This window comes from Zea mays, chromosome 5 (assembly GCF_902167145.1).
Source record: "Zea mays cultivar B73 chromosome 5, Zm-B73-REFERENCE-NAM-5.0, whole genome shotgun sequence".
Classification (NCBI taxonomy): Eukaryota; Viridiplantae; Streptophyta; class Magnoliopsida; order Poales; family Poaceae; genus Zea; species Zea mays.
Window position 1 is genome coordinate 87,883,982 of NC_050100.1, and position 18,000 is coordinate 87,901,981.

Here is an 18,000-nt window from a genome sequence, read left to right on the forward strand (position 1 = left end):
TGTGTTTGACATTGTTGACATGGAATATCCTTACAATGCAATTATTGGTCGTGGTACTCTTAATGCCTTCGAAGCAATCCTTCATCCTGCCTATCTTTGCATGAAGATACCTTCGGATCAGGGACCTATTGCTATCCATGGAAGTCAGGAAGCTGCAAGAAGGGCCGAAGGTAATTGGACTGACTCAAAAGCAATCCATAACATAGATGGAGCTGAAGCTTGTGAACAGTACAAGTTCAGGAGGGAGAAAGCAGCTTCAGCAGACCAGCCGAAGCCTATGCTCTTATGTGAGGACATAGCAGAGCAGAAGGTGCTGTTAGGATCTCAGTTATCCGAAGAGCAAGAGAAAACCTTGATAAGGTTTTTGTTCAATAACAAGGATGTTTTTGCATGGTCAGCCAATGATCTTTGTGGAGTTAATAGAGATGTTATCGAGCACTCGCTCAATGTTGATCCATCCTTCAGACCCAGAAAGCAAAGGCTTCGGAAAATGTCAGATGATAAGGCCGAAGGTGCTCGTAACGAAGTCAAAAGACTCCTCAGTGCAGGAGTTATTAGAGAGGTGAAGTACCCAGAATGGCTGGCTAACACTGTTATGGTAAAAAAGGCCAATGGCAAGTGGCGAATGTGCATCGATTTTACAGATCTTAACAAGGCTTGTCCGAAGGATGAATTCCCTCTACCAAGGATAGACTCTTTAGTTGATGCAGCAGCTTCGTCAGAGCTCATGAGTCTGTTAGACTGCTATTCAGGCTATCACCAAATTTGGATGAAGAAGGAAGATGAGCCGAAGACTAGCTTCATCACTCCAAGTGGCACATATTGCTATCTTCGGATGCCTGAGGGGCTCAAAAACGCTGGAGGAAGTTTCAGCCGAATGACTGCGAAGGTTCTTCAATCTCAAATAGGCAGAAATGTGCTAACCTATGTTGATGACATCATTGTCAAAAGCACGAAGCAGGAAAATCATATTGCTGATTTGCAGGAGACCTTTGCCAGTTTTAGGCAAGCTGGCTTAAAGTTAAATCCAGAAAAATGTGTCTTCGGAGTGAAGAAGGGGAAATTTCTTGGATGCTTGGTTTCAACAAAGGGAATTGAAGCCAATCCAAGTAAAATTGAAGCTATACTTCGGATGGAGCCACCAACTACAAAGAAGGGGGCTCAAAGATTGACAGGAAGATTGGCATCTCTCAATAGATTCATATCCAGATCAGCAGAGAGAAATTTACCATTCTTCGAAGTGCTGAAGTCGGCCGAAGTCTTTCAATGGGGACCAATCCAGCAGAAGGCTTTCGAAGAACTGAAACAGTATTTGATAGATCTAACAACACTGACTCCACCAATGCCAGGGGCTCCTTTATTATTATATGTGGCAGCTTCGCACTCAGCGGTAAGTGCAGCGCTTGTCCAAGAGAAGCTTGATGGTCAAGTCAGAAGGCAGGCCCCAATATATTTTGTTTCCGAAGTCCTTAGTTTATCAAAGAAAAATTATACAGAGTTGGAGAAGATACTGTATGCTGTCTTGATGGCCTCCAGGAAGCTTCGGCACTATTTCCAAGCTTACAACATAATTGTTCCTTCTTCGCAACCTCTGAAGGATATTATGAGGAACCGAGAAGCTACTGGAAGGATTGGAAAATGGGCTGCAGAGCTCAATGAATTTTGTATTGAATATGTTCATAGATCTTCGATTCAGTCACAGGCACTGGCAGACTTTATTGCTGATTGGACGCCAGGGGCTCAGGAGGAGGAAACAAATAAAGACAACGAAGCCTGGACAGTGTTTTGTGATGGATCTTGGGGAACCTTCGGAGCAGGAGCGGCTGCTGTGTTGGTTTCACCTTCCAAAGTCAAAACTTGTTATGCAGCAAAGCTTGATTTTAATTGCACAAACAACATTGCTGAGTACGAAGCATTGATTCTAGGTCTTCGAAAGTTAAAAGCAATGGGAATCAGAAGAGCCATACTTAAAACTGATTCCCAGGTTGTTTCGGGTCATATTGACAAAAGTTGCAAGGCTAAGGATCCGAAGCTTGAAAAATATCTGGATATGGTTCGAAGAGTTGAAGCTTCCTTCGAAGGGTTTTCTGTCAAAAATATCCCTAGAGGACAAAATGAGTATGCTGATTTGCTAGCTAAGTCAGCAGCACAGGGGCTGCCTTTACCTTCGGATGTATTTTTCGAAACAATAAAAGCACCTTCGGTGGAACTTCTTGAAAGAGCAGTTCTTAATATATCTCCTGTTTTTAGCGAAGATTGGAGAACCGAGATCATCTCTTACCTTCAGGGTAAGTTTCTTTCAGATGACGAAGCTTATAACAAGAGGATAGAAGCAAGAGCTCGCCCATATGTCATGATAGAAGGGGAGTTGTATAAACATGGAGTTTGTGCTCCGCTGCTTAAATGCTTATCTAGAACCGAAGGTATAGAGTTAATGAAAGAAATACATGCAGGCCTGTGTGGATCTCACATTGGATCTAGGTCGTTACTCGGAAAAATTTTCCGTCAAGGGTTTTATTGGCCGAAGGCAGCTTCGGATGCAGCAGAATTGGTTCAAAAGTGCGAAGGTTGTCAGAAATGTGCAAGAGATCAAAAACAACCTTCGTCCTTGACACAGCTCATACAACCCACTTGGCCATTGCAAAGGTGGGGCCTTGACTTGTTAGGTCCATTACCACCAGCCCAAGGGAACCTGAGATATGTTGTGGTAGCTGTGGAATATTTTTCTAAATGGATTGAGGCGAAGCCTTTAGCCACAATAACTTCGGCTACCATCCAAAAATTTTTCTGGCAGAATATTGTTTGTCGTTTTGGGGTGCCAAAGGCTATCACTGTGGACAATGGAACACAGTTTGACTCCGAAGCTTTCAGGAATTTCTGTGACCAAATTGGTACGAAGATCCATTTCGCATCAGTCAGGCACCCGGAGTCAAATGGACTCGTTGAAAGAGCCAACGGCATTATAATGACAGGAATAATGAAGCTAATCTTCAATCAACCTAGAGGAAAATGGCCAGATCAGCTAACCAAAGTGGTGTGGAGCCACAACACGACAACATCAAGATCTACAGGCTTCACTCCATTCAAGTTGTTATTCGGTGACGAAGCAATAACTCCAGAAGAAGCTAAAGCCGGATCAATAAGGATAGTAGCTTCGACAGAATCAGATTCCGAAGCTGCTTATTCTATAGAAAAAGATGCTTTAGAAGGGATCAGACTGCAAGCCGTGGAGAATATTAATAAATATCAAGCTGAAACAGTCAAATGGCGGGATAGAAAGGTTCGGCTAAAAAATATTGAGCCAGGGCACTTGGTGCTTCGGAGGGTAGCCAACCCGGAAACAGTGGGCAAATTGCAGTTGAAATGGGACGGGCCTTTCTTAGTAGCATCTTCGTCAAGGCCCGGTTCATACAGATTAAAAGATATGGACGGCAATGACATTCCTAGATCTTGGAATGCGGATGAGCTTCGGCGATATTATGTATAATTTGATGTAATTTTTCATATTTTTATTTTTCTTTTCATGGCACCCTTTTCCTTTCCAAAGGGGGAGAAAGGTTTTTAATGGGGCCAGTATATGTAATCTCTTTTTTTTAGTCTTATAAGAGCAAAATCCCCCAAAGAATGTAAATGTAAAAGCTGAGAATGCACCATCGAGTGCCAAAAAAGAAAAACGAAGCTCCAAAGACGTTCCTAAGGGAATGCAGAGCTTATACCGCCTAAGTAAAAGGCGAAGAAGCTCCAAAGACGTTCCTAAGGGAATGCAGAGCTTATACCGCCTAAGTAAAAGGCGAAGAAGCTCCAAAGACGTTCCTAAGGGAATGCAGAGCTTACAGCGAAAAGTCAACGCTGATTCCGCCAAAAGTAAAGGCGAAGAAGCTCCAAAGTCGTTCCTAAGGGAATGCAGAGCTGAGGTGTGATTGTTTTTAAGAAACTAATGTTTATGAATATGGCTTCGGATACGTGTTTGGCCATTCATTTGCACATCACATTACATCATAGCATTTGCATTCATAAACATTCATCTAGGCATATGTAGGATAATCATTTTCATCGCATAAAATGGTTGCTTCGGCAAGAGGAGAAAAAAGAAAGGAAAAAATGTTGTTTTCCATGAAGGAGAGCTTCGGATAGAGGAAAAAATGTTGTTTTCCATGAAGGAGAGCTTCGGATAGAAGAAAAATGTTGTTTTCCATGAAGGAGAGCTTCGGATAGAAGAAAAATGTTGTTTTCTATGCTTCGTTGCGTACGAAAAGAAGGGAAGGTGTTTTTTCGCCTTCGGCTCAAAAAAGGAAATTTCGTCCACATCAAAGCATTTCACATACAACAGTGAAAGGTTAAGGATATATTACAAGGTATGGACAGCATACATGAAAAACAAGTTTTGTTTACATTCACAAAAAGTTATCTCAAAAGTTTTTCAAGTACTGTCTGCAGTCTACTATCTAAATCTCCAAGAAGTTTCGGCTTCGGCATTATCTTTGGTCATCAGCTTCGGCTTCATCATTCTACACGAATAAAGTTGTTGCAAGTCAAAATCAAGTTTACAGAAAAAGGTAAGCACAAGGTATGATTTCTTACTGGATCAAGGTGGCTTCGAGCTTCGCCTCCAGCTTTCTCTCGACCACCTTTTGTCCATATCATTTTTATGAATCGATTTGAGATGCTTCGGGCGAGATCAGGGATGTCATCCAGGATTGATGGTGACAAAGTGAAATTTGGCCTGTTGACAATTCTCCCATGATCACAGCCAGCCTTCAGGAATGCTGCAGCTGTCCCTCGAGAAGCCACCCAGGCACAAAAGTCGCCATGCCCAGCTATGACTTCGTCGAGCTCGTCCATCTCCCCCTCAATGTGTTCGAAGGTTTTTGGTAGATCTTCAGCTGAGGGGGTAAAATTTTCGCTGCTGGCTCCAACTGAGTGAAAAATTTTCCTTAGTCGTTGAATACATTTGTTGCTAAATTCAAGGCATTTTTCTTGAAGATTTGTCAGTAGTTTTCTCAAATCCGAATTTTGCTGAGCTTCGGCTTCAAGTTTTGCATTGAGATCTTGTTTTTCTTGTTCGAACTGCTCAGACTGGCGGAGAAGCTTCGTGTTCAGTTCTGATATTTTTGCTTCAGCTTCCGCCAGTAAACCTTCGGCTGCTTGGAGCTCAAAGTTCTTTTTCTCAAAAGCATCTGATTGCTCTTTTATTTTGTTTTCCAAATTTCCAATTATAATTTCATGCTTTTTATCTTCAAGATCTTGTTGCATTTGCAAGGCTTTGCTCAATAGCATACTCTACATAAACACAACCTTCGTCAAACATGTTTTTACTAGAAGCAATAAAAGTTAAAGGACAAGTCATTCACCTTGAAGTTGGAGAAAAATAAACTACCAACGACATGTTGTCGTCGGTAGCGGCTGATATCTGTTTCTAGCTTCGGGAATCCAATACTCCTGGACAGAGTGCTGATGACTTTGGCCCCTGTTTGGTCCCGAATACACTCTAATTTCTCGTCATCAACGCCTCCGAAGAGGAGTGCCCCAGGTTTGTATCCACAGGATTGGGCATACTCTTTAAGCTCTTCTATTTCAGCTTTTGTTAGATGTTCTCCAACTAAGTTTTTGAACGCAAAGCCTTCGTCTTCCGAAGCTTCGTCAGCAATTTCTTTTCCTTTCTTTGACGTTGCGGTCACAGCTTCTTCGGCAGCAGTGGCAGCTTCCTCTGCAGTCATGTCTAGCAGCATTTGATCAATATGTTCAATTGTGCTCTCTAAATTCAAATCTTCAGCTGAGGTAACTTCGGCGGCTGCGGCCTCCGAAGGTGCAATTTCAATATCTGCCCCCTCTGCTGCTGCTCGTGTTTTTTGGGCCGAAGCTCTTGGTGGTGTTTTATCAATTACCTCTGTCACGGTAATAATTCTTTGTTTCTTCCCCTTGATTGTTTTCCTCGATTTCTCAGGCTCCTTGTCCTTCTGAAAAAACTTAGTCAGTTGAGGACCCAGTGGGCTTAGCTTCGCAGGTAAGGATTCAGTCATTACCTTCAGAATTTCTTCAACAACAGCAGCAGAAGGTGATGCGGGGGTTTCTTTTGCTTCGGATATTTGTTGCTTCGGAGAAGAAGTTTTCTTTTTCTTTGGAATTTTCTTCTTTACTGGCTCTTTTTCACCTTCATCTAAGGCTTCAGTTGCCCTTTTTCTCTTTTGGCCTCCGGCACCTTTGTTCAGATCTTCGTAGTCTGGGTATTCGAAACCCAAGGCGTCCAACACTCGATTTAGCCTTCGTTTCGGACGGGTGCCGAAGGCTGCGGTCATCAATTGATCTTCCTTTTTTGAATAATTGCCAAGTATCTCGTTGCACATCACTTCAATCGTATCCAGCCACTCTTGGCAAGGAGTTTTAAAGTATTTTTTAAATTTGAAGTAGTAAGGCAAACGTACAAGTTCACCTTTTTTCTTTTCCCCCTTCAGCTTCGGCATTTCCCACTCTTTTACACTAGGAAAAACCTTGAAAGCCAAGAATTCCTGGACCAAGTCCCTTGTACTGATATTCTCTGCAATTATTTTGAATTCGTACATTGCTTTTTGGGTCGGACCCTCTGGTAACATGTGGCACTGGGGGCGGGTTTCTCCGAAGGTCAGTTCCAGTGGACTTTGCACAAGCTTTTCTTTATCATCATCAACCTTAACATAGAACCATTCTGATTTCCACCCAGCTGCCCATTTGCTTCGGTAGCTGATCACAGGATACTTCGTAGTTTTCCGATAAGCAAAATTATAACAACCAAAGTTCTCATGTAAACCATCCTTTCTAGCCTTTGTCTGATAGTGCAGTTCGTGAACTCGGCAGAAGCTGTCAGCAAATGGTTCCATCGCCTGGCTTCGGAGTGCCCAGATATAAACATTAAGCCTAACGATAGCGTTAGGAGTTAGTTGGTGAAAATAGATTCCAAAATTTTTCAATATCTCTGCAATAATCCCATGAAGGGGGAATCTTAATCCAGCTTTTAGGAAGCTCTTAAAAATAACAATCTCATCTTTCTCCGGCTTCGGGGTAGTCTCTTCTCCCCCGAAGCGTAATAGCTTCTTTTGATTTTCAGTAAAATAGCCTGATTTTACCATCTTGGACAGATCAGCCTTCGAAACAGTAGATTTCCCGAAGTCCAAATGACTGGGTTTGCTTGGCGTGGCAAGGTGATAATCATCTTCGGGGTCAGTTTCCCCAGCATCTTCTCCTTCTGCTTCAGCAATAGCTTGTTCCGCATCATCATCAGGAATCTTCTCCGAAGTCACTAACCCGGATCGTTGCATGGCTTCGGAGATAGGGACAGTCTCCGAAGCTTCAGTTTCGTCCCCCTCACGCTCAACCCTAGCTGTAGAGCGAACTCTGGCCATTTAATTATGAACTTGTGAAACTTTAATACTTTTTTCTCCGAAGCAGGCTTCAAGATGGAGCTTCGTTCAAATCTGACAAACAAGCTTCGGCGATGGTTAAAAATTTTGGCAGCAAAACAGTGCAAATAGCAGTAAATGCTGTGGTAACTTCACACCTACTCGTCTGTTTATATAGTGCCGCAGGTAAGAAGGTGAAGCGCCAGGAGTTTTACACCAGGCGGACACCCGCTCGCACTCGCTGTACGGTGGACCGCAGTGACCGAACAGTAACTCTGCAAGGTGGGGCCGCTGCGCGCAGGGAAATCCAATCGTTTCTCGACAACGAGCTCAGGGAAGGTGTTTTTTGAGACCTTCGGCGCTCTGAAGCTTAAGAAACTTTTTTCACGGATCAAGCTCGTTACGAAAAACGATCTAGCACCGCGAAAGGGGCTACTGTTGGGTCTATGCTTCGTCGCCGAAGGTCTTATAGAAAGAAGTGATCCTCGGATGAAGCTGTTCGCACAAGATAGCCGAAGGTGCCTTTTCGCAGAGCTTCGGCATTACAAACCGACTTAAAGATAGAATGACCTTTTAGTCCATAAAGGTCTGAGTCAACGTTGTAAGTTCTTATAAGGGGCATACTTGTAATTCCTCACAGGCTGTGTCCTGTGCCTATAAATAGTGAACAGTATTCCGTTACTGTTCACGCATTCTGACATTTGCAATCGCATTTCTCGGAATACAACCTTTGTCAAGGCATAGGTATCATTGTATTTTATGATTCAATATATTAAGTGAATATTATATAATGCATCTGTGAATCATTTATCCATTCTTACCTTTTACTTTGCATTATTCTACAACGTTTATTGAAAGTTTATTACGAAGGTTCAACTTCGTAATAAAACGCTTATCAACCTTCGTCTAAGATCCATTATCCCAAAAGGTATAATGCTTCACGGACGAAGGACAAAATCATTTAACATTTTATGTTGCCTCGTTCTTAATTCATAGCATTTGAGAACAAGTCCCCAACAATGACATTATTTATAGAAGGAGAAGGCAACCGCTCACCTCCAACCGCGGTCACTGAACAGTCGCAAAGCATTCAATAAGCACTTCAACCCGTCTGAAGACACGTCAGGCGGCTGACGCCGTTTCACGCAACACAACACCCATTGGGACTCCAGTCAACAGCGCGGAGGATATGATTACACCCGCCGTCACATCACATTACTACTCAGAAGCAGCCGGCTAAAACACTCAGCGTACCAAGCCGTCCCTTGCCCACACCCATTGGGGGGACGCCCAGGAATTATCAGTATATTTTTCAAAACGGTCACATCTGTGCAGGGCATGCAGTGAATACCCCAAGACAAAAATGAGATATCAGTAAGGATCAGAGGAAAGCCAAATATAGCCAGTGAAGTACAAAATATGGCCGACAGAAGTGACGTGAAGACTAGACAGAGAACGTCCATCAAATGTCCAATCAGTCGCAGAGCAAATAAATTGCACTACCTAGCAAGATATGGATGGATTGCGAACTCGGCTGCTAAAGACAAAATACATGCTGACCTCTGAAGCATAATATTGATGACATAATGCTGACCTCCAAAGCATAATGCGGATAGCATCAGGCCGATTTTTACAAGCAGAAAGGATAATCTTCAGCAAAAAGACACAAAAGGAAGACCTTCGAATGGATTATCCTCAAAAATCCACTCGAAGGTCGGGGGCTACACCCATTGGGTGCACCTTCGGTGCACCCCATGGATCATCATTCTAAGCCAAGATAGTGCCGACTTCTAAGGCATGGGGCAAGATTAAAGATAAGGCTGGCCCTCAACCAAAACGCAGGAGTAAAAATGGAAATAATTTCTGGTGAAGACCTTCGAGTAGATTATTTTCTAAAAATCTACTCGAAGCTCGGGGGCTACACCCATTGGGTGCACCTCCGGTGCACCCAATGAAGTTCAAGGTCCTACAAAACGAAATGTCGACCTCTAAGGCACAAGCACGAAACAAAGCTTCGGTTTACGAGTGATCAAAGCAGGAGGAGACAGTAAGAAGTCGTTTTCTTCAAATCGCCTGCAAGCTGGACCTGGGATCTTTGGGCTGATTACCTCTAAATTAACTCAAAGATCGGGGGCTTGTGGGGGACAGATATCCCCCGGGTCCACCAAAAGAGTAAAAGACCTCACGAAAGGCCCAAGGGCCCAATAAATCGTAAGGTCATTCTTTCGTGGGCCTGGGGAGGGACAACCAGCAAAGCAGATCGACATGGGGCCGGATTGGTGCAAACCCGGACGGCCCACAACGTCGAGCGAGCGACCACAACAGAGATCCGACTTTCCCGCGCTGGAGCCCCCATGCAACGGAGCCATGCGAGGATAAGTCGGCAGAACTATAGGGAGATAAACTCAAACAGTTCACTATCTTTTAGCTACACATTGTTATCATATTCACGTGTATTGCCCCACGGTCGAGTATATAAGGCCTAGGGGGCACCCCTTCAGATCGATCGACCCTATTACTTAGTCACCCACTTCAACTCTCTGCATTCTCAATTCAGAGAGCCCTCTTGTAACCTCATTCACCCAGCATACTCACCAGGACGTAGGGTGTTACGCATCTCAAAGCGGCCCGAACCTGTAAACATTGTCCACTGTCCCTCGTGCAACTGGCACGAACCATTTTGCTATAGTCGTCGACACCGTCCTACTCCTAAAAACACCTTGAGGGGCAACCCCGGGTGTGCGGTCGGACCCAAAACACCGACAGTCCTTGCGGGGCCTTAGTGACCCGTGTGATTAAGGGAAGGCTCACTCAGTCTAAGTGACCATTTGAGAGAGAGGGAAAGGGTTAAAATAGACACGACCTTTGTGGCCTCCTCAATGGGGATTAGGTTCTTTGGAACCGAACCTCGGTAAAACAAATCACCGTGTCTACTCGCTTGATTTGTTTGCCCTCTTTCCTCTCTGTAATGTTTCCTTGCTAGTATTAATTTGAGTTTGCTCCCTTACGTCATCCACATCCCTTGAGCAACTCTTAGCAAGAGAAACATTCTCTCGGACTTGAATTTAATTCTAACGCTAACCCCGGACCTAGTGTGTGCTTAAAGTTTATAAAATTTAGGTTTCGCCTATTTGCCCCCCCCCCCTCTAGGCGACTTTCAGCAAGCCTCCGTGGGGTGGGGATTGGTTGAAATTCTTGAGCCTTGGCGCTCGTCAGAGTGGTCCACGCTCCGGTCAGGCGGGGATAGCCTGCGTCCACGATCGGGGCCATCGGAGAGGATTTCTTTGGGCCGAGTCCGTGACACGGTGCAGGACCCCCTTTCGATCAGCAATACAGGAGAGGGATCCGAAGTGGAAAACCTACCCGGCATTGAAGATGATCGTTGTGTTGAAGATGACTGCCATAGAGTCGTCACAAAATCGACGTCACACCCCTACCTGGCGCACAAGTTGTCAGTGTTTAGTCTCGACTGCGCACTATGTGGTAGCACACGCAGTGCTTTTGGGAGGACGACGATGTCGATCACGACTCGATGGGTTCATGTAGGGGCATGTCGGAACACAGGAAGTTTATACATGTTTAGGCCGCATGAATGCGTAATACCCTACATTATGTGTGGTGCTGAGTATCGAATTGCCTTGAATTTACATATTACAGGTGGTTTGTGGATGATGAAAGATGAGATATCATATCAATATAGTGGTGAGCATGGGGTGGCAAAGCATTTTTGGTAGGCGTACCTCCACGACCTTATATAGCCAACTGGAGAGATATCTCTTTACAGATCGTGGAGTCTATCTGAGTCTATTTCCTTTCACTAAGGGTGTGCTGACTCTTCTCGTGTTTGGTTGGTTTCGATTTATAGATATCCACGGAATTCCGGTGATCCCTCTACGATATACGCGCACGGATAGCATTCTTGTGCAGTATTCTTCAGGATCCTTTCCCATCCAGTGTGTCATCTCTTTAGTTGGTTTCGCTTGATCCGGACGAGGCCCATTAGTATGCCCTATTGGATGGCTCATCGAGGGCCTATCAGGTGGCCCATGGAATGTATCTGTGTCACAACAACCCATGAGATATCTATCTCTCACAGGTTGTGAGGACAAAAAGAGGGAAAGAGCAAGTGACGTAAAAATCCAATTTTAATCACTTTTAGTCATCCCTTGGTGACTAGGGAACTAAAGTTTAGTAGTAGGGTTTTAGTCACCCTATATATTTTTTAGACTAAAAATAACTATAATTTAATCGCTAAAGTTTAATCACAACAAATAGGTATTGAGTAGAGACGACAATAGGGACCCTATACTCGATTCCCCGCAAGAAATTCCTCTATTAAGGGATGGGGACGGAGATGGGAAAGTATCTTACCCTACGGGGATGTAAACGCGGAAAAATTCTCCCCCGATGGGTAAACGGAGACGGGGATGGAGAAGTATTCTCCATTCCCATTCTCTGCGGTGACCCGTTAAACTTACATGTGATGATGTTTTCATGTAATAGTTAATGATAAAAATAAATAATTACCTTGTCAAGAGATAAGTCGTTGTACGAATATGTTTATTTTAATGTAGACATAATAATTTTTATATATAATAATGTATATAAGTGACATTATTTTACATTAATAATAAAAAAATATGATCTAATTATAATTTAAGCAGGGATGATAATTTCCGCGGAGAACGGGGATAAGGAAAAAATGTTTCACATTCATGGGAATCGCTATGAGAAAAATTTTCATCGCGAAGAAGGTACGGAGAGCTAAAACACGACAGGAAATTTGTTGTTGGCATCCTTAGTATTTGAGTTCGATTTCGCCTGGAAATGTCGACAGATGATCTGCGTGACTTAAAAAAAATGGCACGGGCTCCTAAAGTGTCCCCTTTCTGTCTGTCATATAAATAGTCTCCCAAAGCAGGATGTAGCGAGGCGTTCGTTGCCCCCGTACCATTCCTCTCTCTCTCCACTACAGTAAACGCAGAAACGTCCGACGGCCAAAGCCGTCGGACATAAGGAATAAACCGTCGGAAATAGATTATTTCCGACGGTAAAGGCTTATCTCCGACGGCTTTAAGCCGTCGGAGATAACTCGTCGGAAATAGTGCTATGTCCGACGGCAGACGTCGGACATAAGTTATCTCCGACGGCTGCCTATGCCCGTCGGAGATAACAAATCCCAACCGTTTTACCGGTCGGAATGTGGGACCCACTGAATTAAGTCCGACGGCTCCTGCTAGGCCGTCGGAGATAAGCATTGCTTATGTCCGACGGTAGTTAATGCCGTCGGAAATAACAAATGGGTTATGTCCGACGGCTACCATTAAGCCGTCGGACATAACAAATTACAGAATTTACACAAAATTCTGTTTTTTAAAAAATCTGACATTTACAAAACAAAAACAGATTCATGCACATATACAAATTCACATTCACAATCACAAATACACACATTCTAATAAGTATTCACAATCACAAATAGTCTCACATAAATATTAACATTCACAAATTTAACATCAACATATAGGTTCGACGGTTGTTGCAAACTGAAATTGTGTCTCACAAACAAGTGTTGCAAAGTGTTTCATAAAAAAACATCACGACACATCAATCATATCCATCGTCTGGATGGTTCGAGTAGCCACCTCCTCCGGCTGGACTCTGCGTGTTGAAAATGGTGTTCACCCACGAATTTGTTGTGTCGTCCTGACCAGACCCATCTCCAGGTGCGGCAACTGAAGCGGGTGGTGTCTGAAATCCCTATAACACAAGCACATGAAATAGTAACCACTCAGTTGTTCATTTAAACACATAAGACATTTATGAACATGTCACACACGCATATGTGTACATACCATAGGGAATTGTGACGGAGGCGGAGGCGGAGGTGGAGGCGCCAACATTGGCATTGGCAGTGCAAAGTCCGGAGGCGGCATCCCATATGTCGGCATCGGGACGCCCGCTTGTTGGGCTAGTTGCTACAAATTATATACAAGTCATTGTTGAACAAACAAGATACACATCAAGTGTTTTGCAAAATAAGCTACAAAATGTTACTTCAACTTACCGAGAGAAGAGCTTGATTTTGGGCCTGGAGGCTTGCATAATACTCGTCCCTCTTCTTCTGGTACTCGGCTTGTTGTCTCTGGTATTCAGATTGTTGCCTCTGGTACTCCAATTGTTCCCTCAAGACTGATTGATGGTACTCTGCCTGTTGACGCAACACTGCAAGCTCTATCTCATGGGCTGCTGATCGTGAACGGGACGACTGTGAAGACGACGATGTGGATTGTCGTCCACGGCGTCTCAGCTCTCTGGAATCAATCGTAGAATCAAAAATACCCAACCTACAAGAGTGAACCATGCACTTAGTATAGTAACTCATGGCTCAGTTGAATCGCAAGCATATGATGACAATTTTGAAAACCAAATCAAATAATCTCACCGTCCATGGGCTTGTCCTCCTGCGCTAGCATAGGCTGCCTGAGGGTCGATTGGCTGGCTCCTCCAATCGTACTCCTCCCCATGGCGTTGAACCATCTCCTGCCCATACGAAGCCTGGAGGCAAACAATATCAAATATAAGTGCATAACCCCTATGCCCTTGCAAACAATATCAACACACATAATAGAGTAACAATATCAACTCACTAGACGGTCGGTGGCCGTCTGAGTGCATAACACATCAGGATTCTGAGGATCAGAACCCCTATGCCCTTGCATATACACCTCCACATCCGTGGGCGTACGGCCGGATTTGACTTCCTGTACATAAAAGTTATAATGACACATTTCTATGTGATTCAAAGTTACGACAAACTGTGACTTACCATTCGCTTAGCCAAGCGCACATGACCATCACCGCCGTAGTTGTGGAACGACTCAGTCCCACGGTTTCCCCTGTTCCTTTCGGAAATGGCACGAAAGTCAGGGGAAGCCCACCATCTGCACAATGCCCGATAACCGTCTGATCGGGTGGCCATCCACGGCACCGACACCTACATGAAATTTTTTAAATAAAGCAAGCAAATACATGGCTTTGTGCGATATGAGAGGCAACAACTTGTTTACCTCTAGGTATTGCTCCTCCGTCAAGTAAATTGATGACCACTCGGCCTTTGTATTTGGCATCGGTCGATCATCAGCATTTGCTCTGTACCATGCCTTTATAGCCTGAATTCGTGCATAGTACATTGCATCTGCAACGACATCGTTCGCGTTAAACTCAAACACGTAACGAGCGTTCATATCATATGATCCATCGTCCGGCAACTTGTACCGTTTCTGCAAAAACCATAGTGTTATCATAAAAGCAAACATATATGGAATAACTAAAATAGTATAAACAAGTCATACCCAGAATGCATCCCAAACTAGTGCCTGTGTGTTGCCAAACGTTCTACAGACACCATAGCGATAATGCTCCCAAGTGGTGGCGGGAACAGACTCGCCAGTAGGCAAAGTCACAAGACCAGGCCAGTGCAGACGAACAAGATTACCAAGAACCATGTTCACCTGCCTGTAGTGTCCTGTGCCTGTGAACGAGTCGTCGATCCAAGTCCTGCAAACAGAAATCAATGTAGAAATTAAAACATAACTTTCAATAACATTTAAGCAAAGATATGTCACTCACTTTCCACTAGGCTTTATCACAACCCGAGATTCGGGTGGAAGCTCTGGAGGTGGTCCAACAAAATGCAGCTTCCTCGTTCTCTTAACTCGAGAAGTTCCAGACCCAGCTGCAGAATCTCCACCAGCCCCAGAATCCCCAGCCCCAGAATCCCCACCAGCGTCGTCTCCAGCATCATCTCCCACATTATCTCCACCATCATCTTCAACATCATCTCTTGCATGATCCTCTACCACTGGTTCCTCAATTTCAGCATCCTATGAAACAAATAGCTTACATCAGACAATATTAAGTAACTCAAATAATGTAATTTAACAACTAACTTACATCTTGTGGAGGCAAATGTTCTGCCAGCGCTCTCCGTCTGCTCATGGTAGAACCTGTGCCCTGAAAAACTGAATCCTCGCCCCTCGAGCTGCTCCTCGAGCTACTCCTCGACCCAAGCAAACTACGAGCTAAAGACTTCATTTTCTTTGACATCCTATTTTAACAAAAACAAGTTAGTACATAAATCGACAATAAAATAATAAAATATGCAATAAAATCATAAAATATGCAATAAAATCATGATCCATACTCGTCAATCGTAATCGTAATCAAAATCAGGATCTAGTTGCTTTCGTCGATTTAATGGACGCCAAGTAGCTTTCTTCTTTCTCGTCACTCGTTTTCTTTTTGGAGGAACCTCTACATCATTTTGATCGCCTAATAAAGATTCTTCCAACATTTCAGTTTGTACATTAAACGTGCTTGTAAGTTCTTCGTCTTGGAAAATCTCAGCAGCCCCCACTTCCTGCTCGATTTGACTTTCAACATAACCAGCATCACCAGGAGCATATAGTCGTTCACGCGGATTAACTTTGTACACTACCCTCCAATCAACCAAACCGTTTTTCTTAGATGGATATGTCATATAATACACCTGCTCGCATTGGTGGGCAAGGATTATAGTGTCGTGACCTTTTAATCTATCGTTGTGTTTGACTTCCACCATGCCATATTGATTTTCTCGCGTTGTATTTGGAGAAAACCAATCACAATCGAAGAACACCACTTTGAGTTGTTTATCTCCAAAAAACTTGTACTCGATTATATCATTAATGACTCCATAATAATTAGTCACCTTCCCTTCATCATCGACAGCTCTAGTTACAACTCCGGAGTTTGTCGTGGCTGCTAGAGGATGATCATCTTCGAACCTTGTGGAACGGAATCTAAAACCATTGACATCATACCGACCATAACGTCTGCCAGTTACTGCTCCTAGGGATAATTGTCGAAGGTCCGGGTGTATATTGTCATTTTTATCTACATAATCTCGAAACCAACACAAGAAATTAAGTCCCCCATCTTTTCCCTCTCGACGAATCTGGTCACGTTCACAGCCAGAGATGCAATTTTGAGAATCAAATTCCCTGTTAGTACAAGGAAACAAACCTTTTAGTATCACAACAAAAATTCTAGCGGCAATGACTAAAATAAAGTTTACACTTACAGGAGAAACTGACTCATCTCTTCCATGTTGTTATACATGTAAAGTAAAGCAGTCTTCCATTCGTCGTTGGTGAAACAGTATGTTGTGCTGGGTCCTACAGTTTTGCCCCTCCATTGAAAAATTTCAATATCACTAATAGGGGGCTCGTCGACATGATACCGCAACGTATGGGCATTGACATTGTGTTCCTCTGCAAAGTACAGGCCCGTGAACGATGCTATCTCTTTGTATTTGAATTCTTCAGCGATGCACCCTTCAACTCGTCTCTTATTACCAACCATTGCACGTAGCTTTTTTAGTGTCCTTTCGATGTGATACATCCATCTATATTGCACAGGACCTCCTACCTTAGCTTCGTATGGTAGGTGAACAAGTAGATGTTGCATCGGATTGAAGAAACCTGGTGGAAATATTTTTTCAAGTTTGCATACCAAAATCGGTATTTCTTGCTCAAGCTTCTCCATCATCTCTTTCTTTATTTCTTTGGCACAAAGATGTCTATAAAAGTAGCTTAGCTCCGCTAATGCTTTCCAGACATCATTTTTTACAAAACCACGAAACATAACAGGAAGGAGTCTTTCCATTATTATGTGGTAGTCATGACTCTTCAACCCAGAAAACTTGCCCGTCTTCAAATTCACAGACCTTCTAAAGCCCGCGGCGTAACCATCTGGGAACTTTAAGTTTTTCAACCATTTCATCAATTGTTTCTTCCTTTTAGGTTTAATACTGAAAGGAGCACGTGGCTTCTTCTGATTCTCTCCTATCTCCATAGTTGGTCTTCTACAGATTAAGGCCAAGTCTTTCCTTGCCTTAGGGTTGTCTTTTGTTTTGTCGGTGATATTCATGCAAGTGCTGATAATGCTTTCACCCATATTTCGTTCCTGGTGCATGACATCAATGTTATGCATTAGAATCAAGGCTTTCATATAAGGGAGTTCCCATAGACCACATTTGTGAGTCCAATTATGCTCGGTTCCATAACCTTCAAAACGATTTCCATGTTCGTTTAGTTTCAAATCATTAAGTCTCGCGAGAATCTCAGGACCACTTAGACGCTTGGGTGGTCCCCTCGTCACAATCGTGTCCTTTTTAAAAGCGTTCCTATCGAACCTGAACGGGTGATCCTCTGGCAAAAAACATCTATGGCAATCGAAGTAACATATCTTTCCACCAAACTTTAGTCGAAAGCATAAAGTGTCTTCAACGCATATAGGACATGTCAAAATCCCATGACAACTCCATCCAGCAAAGATACCATAAGCCATAAAATCATGAATAGACCATAAAAACGCGGCTCTCAGGTTGAACTTCTGTTTCTTGTAACAATCGTACGCCTCGACTCCTTCCCACAAAATTTTCAATTCTTCAATCAGGGGTCTCATCATCACATCGATCTTTGTTCCAGGATGATCCGGACCAGGTATTATAAGACACAAGAAAATAAATTCATATTTCATGCAAAGAGCTGGTGGAAGGTTGTATGGAACAGCAAAGACGGGC

The 18,000-nt window shown here is 43.5% G+C and overlaps 1 protein-coding gene across 1 annotated transcript; it reads right to left on the reverse strand.

Moving 5' to 3' along the window:
* Positions 1–12,801: 12,801 nt before the first annotated feature.
* Positions 12,802–13,345, reverse strand: LOC118472030 (LOB domain-containing protein 13-like). The gene is made up of 2 exons (XM_035959091.1): positions 13,229–13,345; positions 12,802–13,133 (listed from the first exon to the last, which is right to left on the reverse strand). Exons 1-2 carry the CDS (start codon positions 13,322–13,324, stop codon positions 12,981–12,983), a joined length of 249 nt encoding a protein of 82 aa, XP_035814984.1. The 5' UTR covers positions 13,325–13,345; the 3' UTR covers positions 12,802–12,980.
* Positions 13,346–18,000: the final 4,655 nt, after the last annotated feature.

What these genes read in the sequence shown, in the direction of transcription:
- LOC118472030 (XM_035959091.1), bottom strand. Translation starts at nt 13,324, where the DNA reads ATGCCGACATATGGGATGCCGCCTCCGGACTTTGCACTGCCAATGCCA. An exon ending in CTCCGTCACAATTCCCTATG is followed by an intron (nt 13,134 to 13,228) that starts GTATGTACACAT and finishes CTTGTGTTATAG; the next exon opens with GGATTTCAGACACCACCCGC.